Here is a 24,744-nt window from a genome sequence, read left to right as displayed (position 1 = left end):
CAGGCGCCGACTCTGGGGTGCTCTGGGGGGAGGCGCGGGAACATAACCCCCTCAGCAGAGGAGGCGGGGCTGGGGCAGGGATTTGGGGAAGGAGTCGGAATAGGGCAAGGAGGGGGCGGAGTTGAGGTGGGAACTTTGGGGAAGGGGTTAGGATGGGGGCGGGGCAGGGGCAGAGGGGGGTTGAGCACCCACCGGGGTGAGCCAGTCACTTACCCCACGTCAATGGATGCTCAGAATCTCGCACCAAAGACAACGCTGATAGCCAAGTTCTTTGGGGAACTAGCTAGAGATTTATTAGCTAAGAAAAAGGAAGGAAAGTTAGTCAAAGGTTAAAGCAGGTAAAACACGTTACGGGTGAATTCAAGTTTGTAAGTCCAAAGTGATAGCAGGGGTGGGAAATCTGCTAGTTTTCTATTCGGCCCCCTGGGTGGCCCAAAGAGTTTGGCGGGGATCTCAGTCCTTTTGTTCAAAATCTCCCCTGTCAGAATTCACCAGTCCCAAGATGGGTTAGGAGAGAGAGGCCTTTGTTCTCCCTTTTTATACCTTGACCCTTTTGGCTGGAAAAATCTTGGTTGTGTCATGGGCTCTGACAGTTCCAGGGTGTCTGTGCTTTGCCCTCAGGGCTTCATATAAATTGCAAATTTTTGCTTGCACCTTCTGCATACATCCTATTTGAGGTGTCTCCAGGAGTGACACACAGAGGCTTTTGTTTACAGTTCCTTTGTTATTCCTGAAGAGAGAACCTATGGGCATGTCTCAGACTCATAATGTATAGTGACATTTAATAACTCCACCCACAATGTCAATACACATGTTATAACAAGATACTAATATTCAGCAGATTATAGCTTTTCCAGTGACGCTTCACAAGGCATACTTCGTACAAGAAGTATCACAATTTTCTCAAAGCACTGAAATACCATTGCCAGGAGCACAGGCGCCGACTCTGGGGGTGTGCTGCTGGAGGCATCCGAAAAAAAATTAATGCTGCACCCACACCCACACCAGCCAAGGTCCCTCCCCCGCCTCACTTCCTCCTCCCTCCTCCTCCCTCCTCTGCCTACCTCCCAGCTGTTTGGCAGGCAGCGCAGGCCGAGGGGGAGGGAGAGCGCGGGACTAACCCCCTCAGCGGAGGAGGCGGGGCTGGGGCAGGGATTTGGGGAAGGAGTCGGAATAGGGCAAGGAGGGGGCGGAGTTGAGGTGGGAACTTTATTAGTGTAGCTGGTCAGTGCACCTGAGAAAAGATGGAAGAGGGCGGATAAGGAGCCTGGCTGTGATGGAAGACGCTGGGGCAGGGTGAAAACAAGAACTATAGGTATTGAGCTGACAGGGCCTATGGTCTGGGACTTTTGTTAGACTATTTGCACAAGGTTTTTGTAATAAACTGGCCCCAGGAGGGGTATTTGTTGAAGTCAAAGCCTGAAATGGAATCCTTTGGGTTACTCAAGAGGAAACTGAGGCAAGGGGCCACTTGTGGGGCCCGGGAGGAGGCTACTCATTACAGTGCCCATCCATCCATCAGTAACTTGGCACAGGGACACAAGAGGGATCATCTCCAGTGCTCAGGAAGGACGCAGCTGGGACACTCCAGGGAGATCTGACTGGCCAGCAGACACACCAAGCACAATTTGACTGCACAGATTGGGACCTCGGTCTGCTCTAACTATGAGAAGCGTGACCGTATCGTTGGTAAATGTGCCACCACTGCCATTTGTTGTGGCCACCCCGACTGAACCGCAAGGCCAGGATGTGGGCGACCCAGAGCCTAGTGAACCCTGAGCCAGACAGAGCTCCAGTGTCCCCACACCACGTCCTTCCAGAGCTGGAGGATGAGCCTGAACCTCCGGACACGACCCAACCCAGGGTTGATCCGAATGCTGGTAAGTATTGAAATGATGTATACCTTGACCCTTTTGGCTGGAAAAATCTTGGTTTTTACATACAATATGATGGGGGCTAATTTAGCTACAACGAGTCAGGAAAAAGATCTTGGAGTCATTGTGGATAGTTCTCTGAAGATGTCCACGCAGTGTGCAGAGGCGGTCAAAAAAGCAAACAGGATGTTAGGAATCATTAAAAAGGGGATAGAGAATAAGACGGAGAATATAGTATTGCCCTTATATAAATCCATGGTACGCCCACATCTCGAATACTGTGTACAGATGTGGTCTCCTCACCTCAAAAAAGATATTCTAGCACTAGAAAAGGTTCAGAAAAGGACAACTAAAATGATTAGGGGTTTGGAGAGGGTCCCATACGAGGAAAGATTAAAGAGGCTAGGACTTTTCAGCTTGGAAAAGAGGAGACTAAGGGGGGATATGATAGAGGTATATAAAATCATGAGTGATGTTGAGAAAGTGGATAAGGAGAAGTTATTTACTTATTCCCATAATACGAGAACTAGGGGTCACCAAATGAAATTAATAGGCAGCAGGTTTAAAACAAATAAAAGGAAGTTCTTCTTCACGCAGCGCAGTCAACTTGTGGAACTCCTTGCCCGAGGAGGTTGTGTAGGCTAGGACTATAACAATGTTTAAAAGGGAACTGGATAAATTCATGGTGGCTAAGTCCATAAATGGCTATTAGCCAGGATGGGTAAGAATGGTGTCCCTAGCCTCTGTTCGTCAGAGGATGGAGATGGATGGCAGGAGAGAGATCACTTGATCATTGCCTGTTAGGTTCACTCCCTCTGGGGCACCTGGCATTGGCCACTGTCGGTAGACAGATACTGGGCTAGATGGACCTTTGGTCTGACCCGGTATGGCCGTTCTTATGTTCTTATGATGCATTGAACTACACCGGGGTGGGGGTTATACCTGCCCGGATACTGTACAGACACCATCATGTTGGTTCTCTGCCTCATGGCTTTTACCTCCACCTCTGGTGCTCAAAGGCCACGTCAGAGACTATCCAGGCTCTCCAGTCCTCTTCCAGTCACATGGAAACAGAACCAGCCCGTAACCTCGCTACGTCCTGCCCCACACACCCTGACCCTGCTCCGCCTGGTTGGCTCCCCCACCCGCCAGAAAATGGTGCCATCGCATAGCTTAACATGGAAGAAGAGTGTTTTAGCTACAGGCACTTTTCTGGTAAATTACCTTCATCCCGCCCCCTTAGTCTTAATTTTTCACTGAACCGGCATCATAAGGCCGAGGAGAGGAAGCCAGAGTGCGAAGGCCATTGGGCTAGCAAGAGGTAGCCCGTGTTTCCGGAGCACATGGCCTGCTGCTCAGCTTGCACAGCCGTGTGCTTGGTCAAGCTGGTTTTTTCTGTGTTGGTGTCTGACTCTGTACTAGACACGAGAGACACGTGAGTCACATTCGTGGGTCTGGTCTTGGGCCCTCCCTGCTATGGAGAAGCGTCACTGACCTACCAGCCACGCAGACACAATAACAAGCGCGGGGACGTCGGTGTGTGGGTGGGGGGTGTGCTTGTGCGTGTAGGTGGGGGGGAGAAGGGGCGGAAGCGCCGTCCCGTCCCCATTGCTCACAGGGGGAGAAGGGGCAGCGCCACCCTTAGCTGCTGGGCTCTTTAGCTCCTCCCCTCCCCCCGTGAGAACAATGTGGGCTCCTGAGGGGTGGGGAGAGAACGCTGCCTGCCTCCTGCAGCAGCCCTGATTGGCTGCTCTACCCCAGGAGGCGGGACAGTGGGGCGGGCTGAAATCCCACCCCTGCCAGGCATTGAGAGACCCGGGGGTGCGGCTACAGCTCATCCCCCGGCTTTGCAGGGATCCCAGGCTGCTCCAGGGTCACTCCCTTCTAAAGCCAAAGGGGTAAATGTCTAGGTACCAAACCTGTGTGAAGCTCAGCCCCAAATCTCGGGGGGGGGAAACGGAGCACATGGAGGCCCCTGCATCCCGCTGTCTGCTGGGGAAGGGGGCAGGTGCAGGGCTGCACAGCTGGCAGCAAACGGGCTTGCAGAGCAATCAGAGGGTGCAAACAGGCCATTTGTCAGAGATTGCAAGGCCAGCAGGGACCATTGTAATCATCTAGTCTGACCCTGTAGAGCCCAGGCCGGAGACCTGGCCCAGGATAACTCCTGGGGCAGAGCTCTGAGAAAAACAGCCAGTCCTGATTTTAAAATGGTCGGACTGGAGAACCCAACACTTGGTAAATCGTTCCAACAGTTAATTACTCTCACGGTTACTAATTGACACCTTCTTTCCAGGCTGAATTTGTCTAGCTTCAGCGTCAGGCCCCGGCTCGCGTTAGACGTTTCTCTGCTGGACTGAGGAGCCCGTTACTAATGTTTTCCCCCATGTCGGTACCTATTAAACACACACAGCAGAAGCAGGAGCGGCAAACGTTCCGGAAAAGTGGGGCGCCACCAATGCCCGAACTATGGCCCCCTGTGCCGCTTCCTTGCCCCCAAGGCCCTGCCCCGTCCTGCTCCTTCTCCCTGAGCCCCTGCCCCTTCCCCTGAGGCCCCCCCACCTCTTCCCCCCAAGGGCCAACCCCCTACTTGCTTCGCTCTGCCCCCCTCCCCTGTCGCTCGCCCTTACGGCTGGTAAAAAGGAAAAGTGATGGGGCCATGGACTTCGGGCACCCCCAGTTCTGGTGCCACCAAAGGCGGCTCTAGGAATTTTGCCACCCCAAGCACTGCAGGCAGGCTGCCTTCCGCGGCTTCCCTGCGGAGGGTCCGCTGGTCCCGTGGCTTTGGCGGACCCTCCGCAGGCAAGCTGCCGAGGGCAGCCTGCCTGCCGCCCTTGCGGCGCCGGCAGAGCGCCCCCTGTGCTTGGCGTGCTGGGGCCTGGAGCCACCCCTGGGTGCCACGATCACGTTATTCTCAGCCAATACCTGTGCACAGGTACCGTCAGCGAAGGGGCTTCTAGAGGTGGCTCTTGCTCTGGTTGTTGAAACACTGGAGATGAACCTAGAAGCGGAGGAGCTCTGAGAAGAATCCCGCTGGGTGATTCCAAACTACCCCACTGAGCATCACTTACCCACACGGGTCTTTTCCCTTTTGTTTCTTCAGGGCACTGTCCTGGGCATTACAGCAAGAATCCCACATCATGTCTGGGAAAGCGCTGGTGTCGAGTGAGGGCAGGGCGGACAGCAGCAGCCTTCAGTTGGGAAAGGTTAGAAAACTTCTCAAAAATAGGATGAACTCCCCAAAGGTGACATAGCTCCCCTGGGCAGATACGGGTCTGAGAGCATTAGTTCAAATCCTTTTGGGGGAAAGGGGTGTGGGTGAGGGGGGTGCAGTCCGCAGCCTGGAGGAGGAAGAAGCCTCAGGATCCAGGGACCAGCAATCTACCCCTGTCCTCTCCCCAGGAAAGTCCAGCAAAGTAGCAGCCTGGGGTAGAGCAAGCCCAAGGCATGGCAGGGAGCGCCCACCAGGCGCAGAACAGGGTGTGCGAGCCAGGCAGAGCAGCCCCCGCCACGGGCTGTCGACATCAAAGGAGCTCAGGGGAGGGGCTGTGTGACCACACACACACACACACACACACACACACACACACACACCCCAGCTGGAGCCCAGCTCAGGGGCTCACTTGATGTCCACCGGGGGGAGCCCTCAGCCCTTTATAGACACACTGATAAATCCATTGGCAAACTTTGCAAAATTATTCGTAAAATTATAACATGGTCCACAACTCGGGGAAGGTGCCCGCCATCCCTAAATGGCCGTCCGCATCAACCTCCTTCTTGAGTCGGGACCCCAGAACTGGCCACAGGGCTCCAGCAGCGCCGAATACTGCGGTAAAATAACCGCTCTGCTCCTGCTTGACACAGCCCTGGTCATGCAGCCAAGGCTCCTTCGCCCACAGCATCCCCCTGGGAGCTCCTGCTCAACAGCTTATCCCCCCCCCGCCCCCCACCCCAAATCCACCAGGATACGTGCCCCCGTCTGTAGGTCTGGCTATGTCCTTTGTTCTTAGATGGACACGTTCACATTGAGCCGTTTGCTTGCGACCAGCTTCCCGGACGACCCAGACTGCTGTGAATCAGGGCCCCGGCCCCTTCATTGTTTGCCACTCCCCCAGTGTTTGTGTCATCTGGACACTTCGCCAGTGATGATTTTGTTTTCCAGGTCCTGGGGCACCCTGGCAGGGGCTGTGCGAAAGGGACCTCTCAGAACAGCCCCTGCACGCCCGGGGCCTGCAGGGACACTTGCTGTTGTGAGCCAGGGCACAAACCCCGCACTGGCTGGGAGTTCGATGCACAGGCGGTGGGTAGAAAAGGCCAGGGAAGGCGAAGCCTCTCCACACAGCCTGCCTGCCCGCAGCCCTTGGAGCGCGCCATCGCCGAAAGGGTGGGAGCCCCGACTGGGGTCCCGTCACGCTTCCCCCCCTGAGACCCCGGTCCCACTTGGCCTCTTCCCATCCCAGCTCCGCCCGCATGGGAGCCTCGCGGGGGAGGGTGCAGAGGCGCGCGTGGGCGGCAGGCGGGCGAGGGTGAGCACATGAGTGGCTGGGCTCGGGGAGGTCCTAGGGGAGGGGGCAGAGGCTTGTGAGCAGCCGGCTGGCTCGGCTGGCAGGCGAGGGGGGCTGGGGCGAGAGGAATGCCCGTATGAGTGGCTGGCTGGCTGGCTCCCGGCCGGTGGGCAGGGAGGGCTGGGGGGAGGAGGTGCAGAGGCATGAGCAGGGGGAGGAGGGGGTCTGGGGAAGGCGGTGAACAAGCGCGAGGCATAGGCAAGGGGGGTGTGACGTTATTGATATAAATTGGGACCATATAGAACATGGGTTGCAACCAAGGTCCTGTAGTGGCACCAAATCTCAGGTAAAGGGGGTCATATAAGGTGTCTAAGACCAGGTTTGGGTTGCTGGTTATGATTATGCTGTCTGTATGCATGTATCATTTTTAGTTGAAGTTATGTATATTGGCTCTATACTGTCTGTAGGTCAAGTTGGTGATGTGCTTCTGGGTGATATCCCAGACAAGCTGGTGTTAGCTCTGCTTAGCCTGCTTGATGGCCCATTAAGGACCATCAGCTACACAATTGACCCATGGAGAGAAGGCAGACACGCCTTGTGACTCAGTGAAGTATGCAGGGACTGGCCCATGTGACTCCAGACTCCATTTTTGCTGTAATTTTCCACCGTGAGGACAAAGAAGTTCTTACACCTGGAAAAGCCTATATAAGGCTGATGCATCATCTCCATCTGGTCTTCAATCCTGCTTCTGACCTCTGGAGGGACTTTGCTACAAACTGAAGCTTTACACAAGGGACTGAGGACCCATCCCAGTGGGGGATGTATTCCAGAGACTTAATCTGAACCTGCAGTTTACTCCAGCACTGCTGCAAGCCTGAACTAAGAACTTTGCCATTACTGTATGTAATTGATTCCATTTAACCAATTCTACCTCTCATCTCTACCTTTTTCCCTTTGTAAATAAACCTTTAGATTTTAGATTCTAAAGGATTGGCAACAGCGTGATTTGTGGGTAAGATCTGATGTGTATATTGACCTGGGTCTGGGGCTTGGTCCTTTGGGATCGAGAGAACCTTTTTCTTTTATTGGGGTGTTGGTTTTCATAACCATTCATCCCCAGGACGAGTGCACTGGTGGTGATGCTGGGAGACTGGAGTGTCTAAGGAAATTGCTTGTGTGACTTGTGGTTAGCCAGTGGGGTGAGACCAAAGTCCTTTTTGTCTGGCTGGTTTGGTTTGCCTTAGAGGTGGAAAAACCCCAGCCTAGGGCTGTGACTGCCCTGTTTGAGCAATTGGTCCTGATTTGGCACTCTCAGTTGGGTCCCGCCAGAATCGCTCCATCACAGGGGGCAAGGGGGGCTGGGTGTGCAATGTGGGCAGGGCTTCTGGGGGAGGAGGCTGAGCGGGGTGTGGGCTTTGGGGGGCACTCGGTCTGTCTTGCCACCCAGGTGAGCCCACCTTTGTGAGAGATGGTCCCCTACACCAAAGATCACAGCAATAGTCAGGTTACTTCCAGTCCCAAAGGACTCGTCACTTACCCCAGGACAATCGCACCTTAGATCTGACACCAAAGACAACACTTGTAGCCAATCCTGTAACAAACCATCGGCAGAGTTCTTAACAAGGGGAAGGAAATGCCAGAGGTCTTTACAAGGTTAAAGCAGGTAAATACACACACAAATGAGTTACACTCTTAATTGGCAAAGAGTAACAAAGCTTTTATAATAAGCAAGCTGTATATGTCTCTTAGGGCTAACCCAGGCTAAACACTGGGGATCTCTTGCTTATGCCTAGAAACCCTGGTCCCCAGAGTCCAAGCAGCATTGAGATAGTTTCCCCTTGTCAAGGAATAATTCGTTAGCACATCTCTGCTGCACGGGGCAAGAGCCATTAACAGAGTCTTTTGGCCGCTGATGTTCCCCGACAGTTGGTCTGGTGTCGCTGGGCCGGCTCGGCTGGGCAGAGGATCACACCTTTTGTTGGCAGACAGCATTTCACACTCACTCACGTCTCTCTCCTGGCTGGTGCCTCCCAGCTCCGGGGGCTCCCAGGGCAAATGCTCAGCAGTACTCACAGTGTGGGCCACAGCAGTTACATGAAATTAACGCAGGCAGCAACTCACAAGCGCTCGATGACATCTGAACCCAATGCTTGTTTTCATACTGCCAATGCCATCGGGGTGATGCCGGCTGGATTTGTCACTAGCAAGTGAGGCATGGGCAGATTAGAGATTTGTGGGGCCCTGGGCCAGAGCAAGTGGGGGCCTCCTCTCCCCTCTTCCACCAACAGTCCCTCCACCCTGCCCTGCCCCCATGCCCCAACCCCACTTCCTGGCAGGAGCACCAGGTGGCTGGGTGGGTCAGGGCATGGGGGTACCCATTTTTCCAGGGCCCCCCAATTGGCCAAGGCCCCATGGCACAGGCCCCATTGGCCCAGCAGCTAATCCACCACTGAGCATGGGGACTTTGGTATAAGCTGGTGCCTGCTTTGCCAGCGACACACCAGGTCCCTGAGCACGCAAACCCAGCAGAGCTGGCTCGGCCTTGAGAGTTCGCAGCCCCTGGGAAGAAGGTGCCACCACCACCTGCTCCCGCTGGCCAGCGTGAGGCCTCCACAGGTGCACTGGACATGAGCCAGAGAAAACCAGCCCAATGCCAAGGCTGCTCTGAGCTGTCCTGTGCCAGAGAAGCTCTGCGCCACTCTCCACCTGCCAGGGGCCAAATCGGGTGCAGGGGGGTGTCCGAGTGAGCAGAGCTGTAACTGTCCTGGTGGAGGAGATCTGTGCTCGTGCCAGGATGCTCTGCCAGGCCCAGTCAGGGCAGGGACTGGCCAGGCTCCCCCATGCAGCTTGGCCAGGCATGAGCCCTGCCCCAACACCCACAGATCTGCAGCTGTCCCTTGGTCCCAGCCCCTTGCTAGTCCAGCCCTGGGCACCCTCACGTCTCTGCCAACGCCTCTCGGACCTACCTGCCTGCCCCCTGCTAGTCCAGCCCTGGGCCCAGCTGGTGAGACTCTGCCAGTCATACCCCATGTGCCAAACTGAGGGCTAGGCCGAGACTCCCGCAACTCATTTCACACGTGTCCCAACCCCCATGTCAGGTGGCAGGGGGGCGGGGCTGGGAAGGGGCAGCCTGCCGCCAGCTGTGGGTAGCTGCATGTGATCATTCCCCTCTATTCACCACTGGTGAGGCCTCATCTGGAGCACTGTGTCCAGTTTGGGGCCCCACACTACAAGAAGGATGTGGATAAATTGGAGAGAGTCCAGCGAAGGGCAACAAAAATGATTAGGGGCCTGGAGCACATGACACATGAGGAGAGGCTGAGGGAACTGGGATTGTTTAGTCTGCAGAAGAGAAGAATGAGGGGGGATTTGATAGCTGCTTTCAACTACCTGAAAGGGGGTTCCAAAGAGGATGGATCTAGACTGTTCTCAGTGGTAGAAGATGACAGAACAAGGAGTAATGGTCTCAAGTTGCAGAGGGGGAGGTTTAGGTTGGACATTAGGAAAAACTATTTCACTAGTAGGGTGGTGAAGCACTGGAATGGGTTACCTAGGGAGGTGGTAGAATCTCCTTCCTTAGAGGTTTTTAAGGTCAGGCTTGACAAAGCCCTGGCTGGGATGATTTAGTTGGGTTTGGTCCTGCTTTGAGCAGGGGGTTGGACTAGATGACCTCCTGAGGTCCCTTCCAACCCTGAGATTCTATGATTCTATGATTCTCCCCTGGACGCCCGCCCCCAGCCAGCCGACGCCGGCTCCTAGCAGCGCATGTGGGGCAGCGGGGGCAGGGAGACGCTATATTTGGCTTGTCACTGTCAGCTCAAGGCCTGGGTGGAGCAGGTGGGGCAGACGCCCAGCCCTGCTCCGGGCGTGACTGGTGGTCTCAGGGCACCCAGCGGGTATAAAGCGTGTGGTTCTGACAGCCCGGCACAGCTGTGAGCACTGACCCAGCATGGCTTTCCTGCACGCGGCTCTCTGCCTGGCCCTGCTCGCGGGTGCCTCTGGTAAGTGATGCCCATCTGCGGGCGCTGCGGCTGGAGCCTGGCTGAGTGCAGGGGCAGCGCCCTGCCGCTGGGCCGCTCCGGCTTGGACCTGGGGGAAGCTACAGGAGCTGGGTGTAGCCACTAAGCCGGGACACCGACCCTGGGCTACGCGGGCAAACGGCCAGTCTGCCCCTTTGGGCTGTGAGGAGACAGCTCGGTGGGACCCCGCGGGGCAGTGCTGGGTACTGCTGCCCTGTCAGCGCCAGGGGCCTGGGCAGCACCTGTTCACACAGACTGGGTGCCAGAGCCCCCCCTAGCTGCACTGCTGTCCGAGAGGACACTGCCAGAGGGGCTCCCTCGCTCTGCTCAGCCAGCTGGCAGGGGACCAGCCTTCCTGCTGTGCCAGCAACGCCTACTGTGCACTGAGCCCCACACTGGGGAGACTGGCACAGCTGCTCTGACCCAGCCAGGATCCCACCACCGATGGGCGGCGTGCCCAGACCCCCCAGTGACCGCCAGCCCCACGGGCGGCTCGCCCAGACCCCCCAGGGACCGCCAGCCCCACAGGCAGCGTGCCCAGGCCCCTCAGGGACCGCCAGCCCCCAGGGTGGCTCACCCAGACCCCTCGGTGACCACCAGCCCCACGGGCAGCGTGCCCAGACCCCTTGGTGACCGCCAGCCCCACGGGCAGCGTGCCCAGACCCCCCGGTGACCGCCAGCCCCACGGGCAGCTCGCCCAGACCCCCCAGTGACCGCCAGCCCCACGGGCAGCTCGCCCAGACCCCTCAGTGACCGCCAGCCCCACGGGCAGCTCGCCCAGACCCCTCAGTGACCACCAGCCCCACGGGCAGCTTGCCCAGGCCCCTCAGGGACCGCCAGGCCCCTCAGGGACCGCCAGCCCCCAGGGTGGCTCACCCAGACCCCTCGGTGACCGCCAGCCCCACGGGCGGCTCGCCCAGACCCCCCAGGGACCGCCAGCCCCACGGGCGGCTCGCCCAGACCCCCCAGGGACCGCCAGCCCCACGGGCGGCTCGCCCAGGCCCCCCAGGGACCGCCAGCCCCACGGGCGGCTCGCCCAGACCCACCAGTGACCGCCAGCCCCACGGGCAGCTCGCCCAGACCCCTCAGGGACCGCCAGCCCCCAGGGTGGCTCGCCCAGACCCCTCAGGGACGGCCAGCCCCACGGGCGGCTCGCCCAGGCCCCCCAGGGACCGCCAGCCCCACGGGCAGCTCGCCCAGACCCCCCACAGACCGCCAGCCCCACGGGAAGCTCGCCCAGACCCAACAGGGAACGCCAGCCCACAGGGACGCTCGCACAGACCCCAGAGTGACCGCCAGCCCCACGGGCAGCTCGCCCAGACCCACCAGTGACCGCCAGCCCCACGGGCAGCTTGCCCAGACCCCCCAGTGACCGCCAGCCCCACGGGCGGCTCGCCCAGACCCCTCAGGGACCGCCAGCCCCCAGGGTGGCTCGCCCAGACCCCCCAGGGACCGCCAGCCCCACGGGCAGCTCGCCCAGACCCCTTGGTGACCGCCAGCCCCACGGGCAGCTTGCCCAGACCCCCCAGTGACCGCCAGCCCCACGGGCAGCTCGCCCAGACCCCTCAGGGACGGCCAGCCCCCAGGATGGCTCACCCAGACCCCTCGGTGACCACCAGCCCCACGGGCAGCTTGCCCAGACCCCCCAGGGACCGCCAGCCCCACGGGCAGCGTGCCCAGGCCCCTCAGGGACCGCCAGCCCCATGGGCAGCTCGCTCAGACCCCCCAGTGACCACCAGCCCCACGGGCAGCTCGCCCAGACCCCTCGGTGACCACCAGCCCCACGGGCAGCTTGCCCAGACCCCCCAGTGACTGCCAGCCCCATGGGCAGTTCGCCCAGACCCCCCAGTGACTGCCAGCCCCACAGGCAGCTCGCCCAGACCCCTCAGGGACCGCCAGCCCCATGGTGACTCGCCCAGACCCCTCGGTGACCAGCAGACCCCCGGGCAGCTCGCCCCTGCAGATTGGGACTGGCCTGAGCCCTGCAGTGCTGTGGCTGCTGAGGGAGCTCGCTGCACACCGATCAGGGCTGGTTTTCCATTTCCAGGCTGCGGGGTCCCTGCAATCAAACCAGTCGTGAACAGCTTGCAGCGAATCGTCAATGGGGAGAACGCGATACCCGGCTCCTGGCCTTGGCAAGTGTCCCTGCAGGTAACGCTCGCTCCTCACGGCGCGGAGCCCAGCTGCCCAGTCTGACATGCGGCGCAGCACACACCTCGCGCTGGCTCCAGGGGCTGGGTCAGTGAGCAGGGAGCCCCCAGGCTGGGCTGCCCCGTCACTCTTCTAAGGCCATGGGCCAGCAGGGAGGGCCCGAGCCCCCCATCCTGCATGGGGCTGGCGTTGCTGCTTGCCTGAGCCCTGCCCTCCCCACCGCGAGCAAATGACCCAATGCCCACTTCTGCCAAAAGCGGTTTGGACGGTCAGGACAGGGCTTAGAAAAGGGGCTGTCCCGGCCAAACGGGCCGTACGGTCACCCTAGCTCAGAGGCGTTCACAGGGTGGGACAGTCCAGCCGTCAGGGTCTCTGCACGGGCTCAGCGCAGGCTGGGACCCCCCAGGGATGTTCTGATGTGCGGGTTCAAGGGCCTGACTAATCCACGAGCCAGTTCAGCCCCTGGAACGAGAGCTAAGTGCTGCCCAGGGCCCAGGGAGCGGGAGCGGGAGCAGCCTGTGCGTGGGGCGTCCCCCGGCCTAGCTGGGCGTTTCGGCTTAGGAAGAAACCCAAAGCGGTTTGGCTGGTGCAGACACCCAAGCCTGGGGAGAGCCCCCCCGCCCAGGGGTGATCGCATGCAGGCGGGGGCCCGACTGGTGCACCCATTGCATTGTGCACAGGGCCGGCTTGGGCTTTTTTGCTGCCCCAAGCAAAAAAAAAAAAGGTGGGGGGGGGCGGAGCAGCAAAGCAGGAAGGGAAAAAAACAAAACAAACAAAAAACCCCTGCCAGGCAGCCGGAGCCAGGGTGCGGGGGGACTCCCTGTGCTGCTGCCGTGCAGCGGAGTGCGGGGGAGAGAGAGCAGGGGAGCGGCCAGGGCTCCGCGCCGCTCCAAAGACCAGGGGCTGTGCTGCAGGGCGCTCCCCTCCTCCGCACTGCCGCCCCCTACAGGGTGGCCGGAGCGGCAAACCGAAAAAAGCCAACCTTGCTCAGCTGGTGCCTGGAGCCGGCCCTGACTGTGCACTGCAGCTGGGCACGCCCGGCCAGGCTGGGACTGATGAGTGCTGAGCCGGCATGTTGCCCTGGGCCTGGCGGGGTCTGCAATGGCTGGAGTGGGATCCCCAGGGACCCCCCATGCCCTGTGGGCACCAGGCCAGGATCCCAGGGACAGCCAGGAAGGAGGAATAATGGAGGGAGCCGGGCCCCATGCCCAGGGGCCGGACGCTGCTCCCAGCCTGCGGATCAGGATGGGGGGCAGGGCACAGAGCGCAGGAGGATCTGGGTGGTATTTTGGCTTGTGGTGGTGCCAGCTACCCAGAGGCAGAGGCTGCCAATGGCAGGCTAAGTGCCAACCTGCAGGCAGGCAGCTCAGGGTCCCCCGGGCCTGGAGCGCTGGGCAAATGCCAGGGTAGGTCCCTCAGCCCGTCGCAGACTCCCTCTCCTCCCGCCATTCTCGTTCCAGGACAGAAACGGCTTCCACTTCTGCGGTGGCTCCCTGATCAACCAGAACTGGGTGGTGACGGCTGCGCACTGCCAAGTCAGGTAAGGAGACGGTGCCGCAGGCCAGGCCAGTTGCAGGAGCCACTGTGCATTGGCTGGTGCCATGGCTCTGCCTGGGCACAGGGACAGCCCCAGTGAGTGACACCCCCGCTGCTGCCCCACACCCAGCCCCAGCATGGCAGCGGGGCACCGTGGGCTGAGCAGAGCATGCCTGGGGCATGGGGGAGCTGGGCACAGAGGCAAGATCGTGGCTCTGCTCCCCAGGTGAGCATTGCCTGGGGGGTGGGGAGGTAGGGAGGGGGGCCGCTACCCAGTGCTGAGGTTGTTCTCCTGGGAAGAATGGAGCCAAAGAGCCGACCTGCCCCCTGCCCTGGGGCTGCCCCTGCCCCAGCCCTTCCTGCCAGTTCCCTGCTGCCAACCCAGGGCCTGAGACCCGGACGCTGCGCTACACCCGCCGTTAACAAACACCCCTGCAGAGCCTCCCTGGTGCTGTCTCCTCCGGCTGGAGCCTGGCCCCTCTGGGGCTCAGAGCTTGTGCCCCAGGGCAGCTCCTCTGGGCTGGGGCAGGGCAGGCAGAGGTGGCCCACTGGAGGGCACAGGGGATCCTGGAGCTAGTGAGGGCTCCTAGGACGAATCCCCAGGGGCGGGCTTGGCACCCTCTGCCCAGGTGCCCAGCCCCACTGGCTCTCTCCCTTGCAGAGCCGGGACTCACTTTGCCATCCTTGGGGAATACGACAGGAGCTCCGGAGCTGAGCCAATCCAGGTCAAATCCATTGCCAAGGTGAGTCACCCCCCAATGCCATCTGGGGCTCTGCAGAGAGGGGGCAAGATGCTGGGCAGTCCCACAGAGCCCGGGGCAGGGGGCAGGCTCCCCAGCTCTGTGCCTGGGGCTGTGCCCTGCTGGGGGAAGAGAAGGGGCTGGCAGAGACAAACCCCCTTCTCAGCACCGCTTGGCGGTGGCACGGCTGGGCATGGGGGCCCATTCTCCACCCAGCAGGGATGGGTGTAGGGACAAGCCGCTGGGCTGGGACTCTGCAGTCATGTTCCCTGCCCAGCTCTGCCCGGGGCTCCCTGGGTCAGGCGCCCTGCGCCTCCTGGAGATGGGCACGTTCCCATGGCGATGGGAGCCATGGAGGCCCGGCCTGGAGCGAGCCCTTGGGGAGTGCGGCCCAGTCCCTTGTGCCCCGGGAGCAGGCAGTTAGTGAGGTGAGGGTGGGAGCTGCCTGGAGGCCCCATGCCCAGCTCAGCCCTGTCCCTCGGGGCAGCACTAGGGCAGGCAGGCTCCAGCGAGCGAGTGGGGCAGGACGGCATCGCACCTAGGGGAGCAGCGAGGGCGACGCCGCGGTCCCCCCGCCCCCGGCGCTAAGGGCTGCTTGTCCCTGCCTCCCCCCTCCAGGCCATCACCCACCCCTACTGGAACGCCAACACCATGAACAACGACATTACCCTGCTGAAGCTCGCCTCCCCCGCCCAGCTGGACTCCCGCGTGTCCCCCGTCTGCCTGGCCACAGCCAGCGAGTCGCTGGCCTCCAACCCCACCTGCATCACCACCGGCTGGGGGCGGACCAGCGGCACCGGTACGTACGCACAGCCGATGCCAGCCCCTGGGGGTGGGGGGCGGCTTGGACCTCGCCCACCCGTATGGGCTCCATGCGGCACCCAGCGCTGGGGCACCAGGCCAGAGCATGGCAATGCAACCAGCAGGCAGCTAGCAAGAACTTCTCTGGGTGGCGGGCTGCATCTGTCGGTCTCCACCCTTGGCCCTGATCCGGGGTTTCTTTCCCAGCGAGCGGTGGGGCCGTCCGGCTGCAGCAGGTGTCCCTGCCCCTGGTCACAGTGAGCCAGTGCCAGCAATACTGGGGCAGCAGGATCACCAGCTCCATGATCTGTGCTGGGGGAGCCGGCGCCTCCTCCTGCCAGGTAAAGATCTGTAATGTCACCCACACAACGGGTGTCGGGCACAGGGGGGGGGGGGGAGGGACACAGCAGGGTGTGCAGGTGAGGGACACAAAGCAGGGGCACAGGGTAGGGTGGGCAGAGATGGGGAGGGGCACAAGGCAGGGTGGGTAGAGGAGGGGGAGGGGTACAGAGCATGAGGGGGGATGGGCACAGAGCAGGGTGGGTAGAGGAGGCGGGAGGGGCACACACCGGGCAGGGGGGGCGCCCGGGGGCGGGGCACAGAGCAGGAGGGTGAGGGGCACAGAGCAGGAGGGTGAGGGACACAGGGCAGGGTGGGTAAAGGAGGCAGGAGGGGCAGAGAACATGAGGGGGGAAGGGCACAGCATATGGTGGGTAGGGGAGGCGGGAGGGGCACAGGGCAGGGTGGACGGGCGGGGGGAGGGGCACAAGGTAGGAGGGGTAGAGGAGGGGGAGGGGCACAGGGCAGGGTGGGAGGGGGAGGCGGGAGGGACACAGGGTAGCGTGGATGTGCGGGGGGAGGGGCACAGGGCAGGGTGGATAGGCAGGGGGAGGGGCACAGGGCAGGATGGGTAGAGGAGGCGGGAGGGGCACAGGGCAGGATGGGTAGAGGAGGCGGGAGGGGCACAGGGCAGGGTGGACGGGCGGGGAAGGGCACACGGTAGGATGGGTAGAGGAGGGGGAGGGGCACAGGGCAGGAGGGGGAGGGGAAGGGGCACAGGGCAGGAGGGGGAGGGGAAGGGGCACAGGGCAGCGTGGGTAGAGGAGGCAGGAGGGGGAGGGGCACAGTGCACGGTGGGTAGGGGGATGTGCAGGGGGAGGGGCACAGGGCAGGATGGGTAGGGGAGGCAGGAGGGGCACAGGGCAGGGTGGACAGGCGGAGGGAGGGGCACAGCATATGGTGGGTAGGGGAGGCGGAAGAGGCACAGGACAGGATGGGTAGGGGAGGCGGGAGGGGCACAGGGTGGGGTGGACAGGCGGAGGGAGGGGCACAGTGCACGGTGGGTAGGGTGGATGTGCGGAGGGAGGGCACAGGACAGGATGGGTAGGGGAGGCAGGAGGGGCACAGGGTGGGGTGGACGGGCAGGGGAGGGGCACAAGATAGGGTGGGTAGGGGAGGCGGGAGGGGCACAGGGCAGGAGGTGGAGGAAGGGGGAGGGGCACAGGGCAGGATGGATGGGCAGGGGTAGGGCACAGGGCAGAGTGGGTAGGGGAGGGCTTGGGGCACAGGGCAGGGTGGACGGGCAGGGGAAGGGCACAGGGAAGGGTGGGTAGGGGAGGCGGGAGGGCACAGGGCAGGGTGAATGGGCAGGGGAGGGGCACAGAGCAGGATGGGTAGGGAGGCGGGAGGGGCACAGGGCAGGGTGAATGGGCAGGGGAGGGCACAGGGCAGGATGGGTAGGGGAGGCGGGAGGGGCACAGGGCAGGGTGAACGGGCAGGGAGAGGGGCACAGGGCAGGGTGGGTAGGGGAGGCAGGAGGGGCACAGGGTGGGGTGGACGGGCAGGGGAGGGGCACAAGATAGGGTGGGTAGGGGAGGCGGGAGGGGCACAGGGCAGGAGGTGGAGGAAGGGGAGGGGCACAGGGCAGGATGGATGGGCAGGGGTAGGGCACAGGGCAGAGTGGGTAGGGGAGGGCTTGGGGCACAGGGCAGGGTGGACGGGCAGGGGAAGGGCACAGGAAGGGTGGGTAGGGGAGGCGGGAGGGCACAGGGCAGGGTGAATGGGCAGGGGAGGCACAGGGCAGGATGGGTAGGGGAGGCGGGAGGGGCACAGGGCAGGGTGAATGGGCAGGGGAGGGGCACAGGGCAGGATGGGTAGGGGAGGCGGGAGGGGCACAGGGCAGGGTGAACGGGCAGGAGAGGGGCACAGGGCAGGGTGGGTAGGGGAGGCGGGAGGGGCACAGGGCAGGAGGTGGAGGAAGGGGAGGGGCACAGGGCAGGATGGATGGGCGGGGGCAGGGGCACAGGGCAGGGTGAGCGGGCAGCGGGAGGGGCACAGGGCAGGATGGGTAGGGAGGCAGGAGGGGCACAGGGCAGGGTGGATGGGCAGGGGTGGGGCACAGGGCAGAGTGGGTAGGGGAGGGCTTGGGGCACAGGGCAGGTGGACGGGCAGGGGAAGGGCACAGGGAAGGGTGGGTAGGGAGGCGGGAGGGGCACAGGGCAGGTGAATGGGCAGGGGAGGGGCACAGGGCAGGATGGGTAGGGGAGGCGGAGGGGCACAGGGCAGGGTGAATGGGCAGGGGAGGGGCACAGGGCAGGATGGGTAGGGGAGGCGGGAGGGGCACAGGGCAGGGTGAACGGGCAGGGAGAGGGGCACAGGGCAGGGTGGGTAGGGGAGGCAGGAGGGGCCCAGGGTGGGGTGGATGGGCAGGGGGAGGGGCACAAGAGAGGGTGGGTAGGGGAGGCGGGAGGGGCACAGGGCAGGAGGTGGAGGGGAAGGGGAGGGGCACAGGGCAGGATGGATGGGCAGGGGTAGGGCACAGGGCAGAGTGGGTAGGGGAGGGCTTGGGGCACAGGGCAGGGTGGACGGGCAGGGGGAAGGGCACAGGGCAGGATGGGTAGGGGAGGCAGGAGGGGCACAGGGCAGGGTGAATGGGCAGGGGGAGGGGCACAGGGCAGGATGGGTAGGGGAGGCGGGAGGGGCACAGGGCCGGGTGAGTGGGCAGGGGAGGGGCACAGGGCAGGATGGGTAGGGGAGGCGGGAGGGGCACAGGGCAGGGTGAACGGGCAGGGAGAGGGGCACAGGGCAGGGTGGGTAGGGGAGGCGGGAGGGGCACAGGGCAGGAGGTGGAGGGGAAGGGGGAGGGGCACAGGGCAGGATGGATGGGCGGGGGCAGGGGCACAGGGCAGGGTGAACGGGCAGCGGGAGGGGCACAGGGCAGGATGGGTAGGGGAGGCAGGAGGGGCACAGGGCAGGGTGGATGGGCAGGGGGTGGGGCACAGAGCAGGGTGGATAGAGGAGGGCGTGGGGCACAGGGCAGGGTGGACAGGTGTGGGGAGGGGCACGGCCGGCTGGGCCAGAGATGGGGAGGATTCCTCTGGAGCCCCTCACCCCCACTCAGCTAGTGCCCCAGGGAGCCCTCCCCCTGCCAGTGCCCAGGCACTGCCTCCCTCTTGCACTGGGCCCTGGCATGGTGCCGCATCAGCCCCGCTCTCTTGCCAGGGGGACTCGGGCGGCCCCCTTGTGTACCTGAAAGGGGGGGCCTGGACCCTGATTGGGATCGTCTCCTGGGGAACTAGCAACTGCAACATCCGGACGCCCGCTGTGTATGGCCGAGTCAGCGCCTTCCGCACCTGGATCGACAGTGTCCTGGCCTCCAACTAGCGCCCAGCTGGCAGAGACACTGCTGTGGAGCGCCAGGGAGAGTGGGCAGTGCTGGCCTGGGCCCGCGGGCAGCTGCTCGGGGCCCTGGGCTGAGAGCCCGGCACTTCCCCCTGCAGGCCCTGTACAAAGGAATAAAGGACCTGTCTGCGCAGCCGGTGTTTTGTCCAGCTCCTCTGTGCTCAGCCCCTGCAGCGCCGGGGGGTCCTGGCTACCCACGCCCAGCCCCACGCTGTGCCGGGAGGGACCAGGTGTGGGAGGAGCCTGGGGCAAGAGAGGCAGCTGGGGGGTTTCAGGTGAGACCTGATCCTCTGCCCTCTCTGACAATCCCAGCGCGGCGCCCACCCCGGGGTCCGTCGGTCCCAGCGCATCACCCGCCTGCCCATCCCCCGGGGTCCGTCGGTCCCAGCGCATCACCTGCCTGCCCATCGCCGGGGGTCCATCGGTCCCAGCGCGTTCCCCACCTGCCTGCCCATCCCCCGGGGTCCGTCGGTCCCAGCGCATCACCCGCCTGCCCATCTCTGGGGGTCCATCAGTCCCAGTGCGTCGCCCGTCTCCCGTCACCAGGGAGGTCCATCGGTCCCAGGGCATCACCCGCCCGCCCGCCCATCCCCCGGGCTCCATCGGTCCCAGCGCGTTCCCCACCTGCCCATCCCTCGGGGTCCATCGGTCCCAGCGCGTTGCCTGCACACCCATCCCAGGGGGGGTCCATTGGTCCCAGCACATCGCCCGCACACCCATCCCGGGGGGGGGGGGGGACGACCATCGGTCCCAGCACATTGCCCATCTGCCCATCGCCAGGGGTCCATTGGTCCCAGCGCGTCACCCGCCTGCCCATCCCTGGGGGTCCGTCAGTCCCAGCGCAGGAAGCCAGAGGGTGGGAGGCTTGGAGCTGGGGTGGGGAGGGTTGAGCACCGAGGAGCAACGGTACCCTCCCATCCTGCCCCTAGGGCTGCCCAGCGGTCCTGTTCCCATGCAGGAGAGGGAGGGAAAAGGGTGCCCGCTTCTCCCCCCATCACACCCCTTACCACACTCCCCACTTACAATGACACCCACCTGCAGGGGAGGTGACACTGGCTCCTTGCAGCCCCCGCAGTTCTCTGGGCACCAGGCATGTGACAGTCACCAGCAGAACTCAACCTGGTGCGTCTGGCACCAAATCATGGGCCTCTGCCCCCAAACAAAACCAGGGACGGGCCCCAGCTCTCAGAGCCTGCTTCTGCAACCGGCTCAGCGGGACCAGAGCCAGCCCCTAGAGGAAACCCTGGACACACCCCAGGACAGGGTGTTTACACCGCATCCCCTGCCCCCCCAGACACACACCCAGGCCAGGGTATTTCCAGAGAGCGCGCACACACACACACACAGGCCCTGTATTTACACAGCACTGCCCCCCCAATGCCCCCAGGCCAGGGCATTTATGCCCCCTACACACACACTGCACAAAAGACTTTGTTGACTGCTTTCCCCACAGCCTGGAAGAGGGGACGTGCCCCTGCCCCATCACAGTGGGGGAAGACAAACATTCCTATGCTGCTTGAACTCTGAGGGGTGAAGGTTTCTAAGCATAAGCACGGAGTCCCCAGCTGCTTTGCCTGAGTTTCCCCTAGAGGATATGCAGACTCTGCTTATTAGAGTCTCCTCCCACTGGCATCAGTGCATTTATTTATACCAGAGCCAGGACCCAGCTCCCAGCAACCTGGAGCAGGGCAGGGTGTCCCAGCTTGGGGCAGGGGTGCCAGGCCTTCCCCAATGGGCAACGAGAGCAGGTCAGAAGAGCATGGGAAGGTCCTTGCCCTGCGGGCTAGTAGCTATGCACTGGGCTCCCTGCTGGGAATGGAAGCATCAGGCCAGAGCAAGATGACTGCTCGTGTTTAGCAGAGCTATAGAGTGAGAGGGGTGAGAGCACAGGATCAGGGCTAGCCTGGGAGATGAGCAAAGAACTGCAGCTATCTCACAACATCACTGCAAAACCCATCAGCTTCCAGCTTGTCATGGACCAGGCAAGGCCTTTGGGCAGCCATGCATCTCCGGAGCATGGAGAATCAGGCCAGAGAGCTACCCAGCAGGACCTAGGGGCAGGAACCGAGCCAATGAGACATCCTGGGGAAAGGCAGCTAATGGGTCTGAGGCAGTCCCAGCAAGCAGCAATGGCTGAGAGACAGGTACTAGTGGAGAGTAATGGAGGCAGGAGTTTGCAAAGGCCTGTGCGGTGGAGGGCTGCGTAGACAGTCACACCAGGCCGGGGGCAGCACCTTTCTCCACCTGGAATGAGGGTTCACACCTGGGTCCCCTTTGCCAGGAGCGACAGAATGGAGGGAACTTGCCGAAGAGCAGCTGCCCTGACCGGGGCCTGGCGGGATGAGAGATGAGAGACAAAGAGCGCAACCTGCGGCTAAGCCACAGCTCAGGGCTGAGGTGAACCTGCCACCAACTCAGGGTGTCCGCCCTTCGGCCTCCTTGGAGTCAGTCAGGGTGACACAGGAGCAATGGGATCAAAGCAAGAGGGGGAGCTCCGTCTATTAGAGAAAGCCTCTCCTAGGCAGCTCCGGCTGGCTGGGGACAGTGCCGCCGGGAAGGGTAAGCCAAGACTTGGTGCTGCTGGCTAGGGGTGCTTGTGGACAGCAGGTTATCTATAATGGTGAGCACCAAAGATCTGCTGGGCGCTTCCGCAAACACACGATCCTAGGTCCTGCCCAGACAGCATGAAGAGTACGTTGAAGGAGACCCAGCTCCCAGTGGCTTTCAGTGAGAGATGGGTGCCTAGCTCCCTTCGAGACCTTTGAAGATCTCACGTCTCCAGGCCTTCCCTCCGCTGCCAAGTGCTTGCAGATCCTTGGCTGAAGACAGCCTACAGAAATGGCGACCACTATTATTTTAATGGGGACAATGCAACATTTCCTTAAGGGAAGGAGCAAGGTCTCCTCGTAAAGGGTCCCTGACTCACTACCGCACCTGGTGTGTTTGGGAGAGGAGTGGAGTGCAGGGAAATGCCCCAGGTGGGCATCGCTCTTAGCCCCAGATACATTCAGCAACTGTAACCCCAGAAAAGCCCCCTCCTTTGGGTGTCCGGCAGAGAGCAGGCCTCAGCCAGGGAACCAGGACAAAAGGTTTATTGGATACACGGGATACATTTACACATGTAACAGACTGAATACACAAAATAAATAATTCTATACACTCATTTTAACATTACAGGTTAATTACCATGGATCCGATCTCACTCTACAAGAGACTCCTTAGTGTACAAAAGAGGTCAAAGGCAAATCACAGAACCGGACACTTCTCAAGACAAACAGCACAGCCTTTTGAGAGGAGACAAAGTGGGACATGATGCGAGTACCTTCAGCAGCTCCTACACGGCAAGGGAAGACCTGGCGACAAAATTGGAGCCAGTGCATCAAGACCTCCAGTCCTGAGGGCTTCCAAGAGGCATCTGCGTGTCATGAAAGGTAACAGGAAGGATCACAGCAACTTCATGTGTGCTCATGGCAGGTGCTCTGCCTACCAGGTACCTACACTTGGGCCCAGATTTCTTCCACAGTCAAAAGGCAACCACAGTGCAAAGTTCTCAGAACACAGCCGGCAGCAAGTCTGGTACCGAGGAGAGAATCTACAGTATGTTGTGCATAGGAGGACTGAGGGAAAGGCAGATGGAGACGGGAATATCGTCAGGCAGGCAGTGGCCTCTCCTCCCAGGCACTGTTCACCAAGGGAGTGGTCAGAGCAGCAAGGGACAAAGCTGTGCTCTGGGCACGCAGCACCATCACAGAACACCCTTCCTATTGCACGTCTTTGGCAATGTCCCCGCTTAGTAATGCACACGTCTGACATACAGGAACATGTATGTATGCATCGGGCCTGGGTGCTGAGCGTGTCTGTGAGTTCTCTCCAGCCGGTGCTGGGGTCCAGCCTGCCGGCACAATGCTGCTCTGTGGCTCCCTGGGGCGGCGCTGTGTCTCTGACCTGCTCCTGACGCTCCCTGTGCTGGCTGGTTCCTTCCTGCAGGGCCTGGCCGAGAGTGAGCAGACCCTCGAGGTGATACTCGCCCTCCAGGAGCTCATCCGCCTCCAGGACCCAGCCTTGCTCAGCCTGGAGGTCCTGGGATTTATGACAAAATATCCCGACATCAGGTAACGAACCCAGCGTGGCGGGAAAGGCCCGTTACACGGGGCGGCCATGGGGCGGTCCTGCCCTGCCAGTAGGGGGAGCTGCCTTCACACAGGCTGTCTCCCGTGTAAGCCTGAACCCCCACCCCAAGGCATGCGTCTGGAGCACCTCTCCAGAGGAATTCGCAATCCTGTTCATCCCTGATAGCCACAGGGCAGAGCCTCTAGGCACAGCTACGGACGGGCCGGCTGGCGCTGGCCACTCCACCCAGGCTCACCTGTGAGCAGCGCACAGGAGAGAGTCACCGAATCGGAGTGGCACAGACGGGCAGAGAGCAGCCCCTGGCTCCTAGGGAGATTGTTTCCCCTCCGCTGAGCCCAGCCCAGAGCCAGGTGCCCGCTGTGCCATGATTTTCACAAGAGTTAGGTTTTATTTCCAAATGTTGAGCTTTTGGGCTCCCTGCCCCCTTTTGTTCATTTTGGCCCCATGCGAGATAAAGCAATGACTGGTGGCCAGGGGTGGGGTGGGGGGTGGATCCCACCCTCTCTTTCCTTGTGCTACGCTCTGACTCTTCCGGCGGCGAGGGCGGTTTGAAAACTCCCAGCACCAAACAAAAAATGGAGGGAAAAAAAGAAAAGAAAAATCATTTCCCTGAAGAGCCCCCACTCCTCCTTTCATTCACTTGTGCTCAGGGGCCAAAGGGCTGAAAGGAGAGAAGCGAAATGGCCAACATTCGATATTCCAAAGCAGCCCAAACGAGAACATTTGGAAGAATGAAAAAAGGGTGATTTTGCTTTTGAAAAAAGTTCATCATTTAGCGACAAATGCTCGAGCTTTGGTTTGCGGCTTTGCTGGCCGGGCGCCTCAGCCTGCCCCAGCGCACCGGACGCAGAAGGAGGGATGCAGCCACATGACTAGGGCCTTACCAAGTCATGATCCATTTTGGAAAATTTCGTGGTCAGAGCCTTTCAAAACGCTTGAATTTCAGCGTTTGAGATGTTGAAATTGTAAATTTTGTCGGAGAAAAACTCAGTCTCGCTTTTCGTTTGGGTGCAGCAAAATCAAATACTTTATTCTTTCTCTAGTAATTACAATAGAGGGAGGGAGTGCCCTAGGACACAGGGTCGCCCCAGTCCTGGACAGGTCTCTCAACTAGTAAACAATTACAGCAAGCCTTTATACTTTTGTTACAGACAATAACTAGCAATAATACAGACAATAATGAGCAACAACTGCATTTTGTTTATACATAAGCCATCCTGCTATCTTATTTTTCTCACTCCTAGAAGACACCAGTCTGCATATTTGGTTATCAGCTACAAGGTCGTAAAAGACGGTTACTCACCTGTAG

General features: G+C 61.2%; 1 protein-coding gene across 1 annotated transcript; it reads left to right on the top strand.

Annotated features, from left to right (window-relative positions):
• Nucleotides 1-10,325: 10,325 nt before the first annotated feature.
• On the top strand, nucleotides 10,326-19,437 carry LOC120384653 (chymotrypsin-like protease CTRL-1). The gene is made up of 7 exons (XM_039503634.1): nucleotides 10,326-10,377; nucleotides 12,443-12,546; nucleotides 14,007-14,086; nucleotides 14,744-14,825; nucleotides 15,441-15,621; nucleotides 15,831-15,964; nucleotides 19,125-19,437. The coding sequence occupies exons 1-7, from the start codon at nucleotides 10,326-10,328 to the stop codon at nucleotides 19,284-19,286; spliced, it is 795 nt and encodes a 264-aa protein (XP_039359568.1). The 3' UTR covers nucleotides 19,287-19,437.
• Nucleotides 19,438-24,744: the final 5,307 nt, after the last annotated feature.

Source organism: Mauremys reevesii, linkage group 16 (assembly GCF_016161935.1).
Source record: "Mauremys reevesii isolate NIE-2019 linkage group 16, ASM1616193v1, whole genome shotgun sequence".
Taxonomy (NCBI): domain Eukaryota; kingdom Metazoa; phylum Chordata; order Testudines; family Geoemydidae; genus Mauremys; species Mauremys reevesii.
The sequence above is the reverse complement of the archived record's forward strand: the minus strand, read 5'-3'. Positions and strand labels throughout refer to the sequence as shown.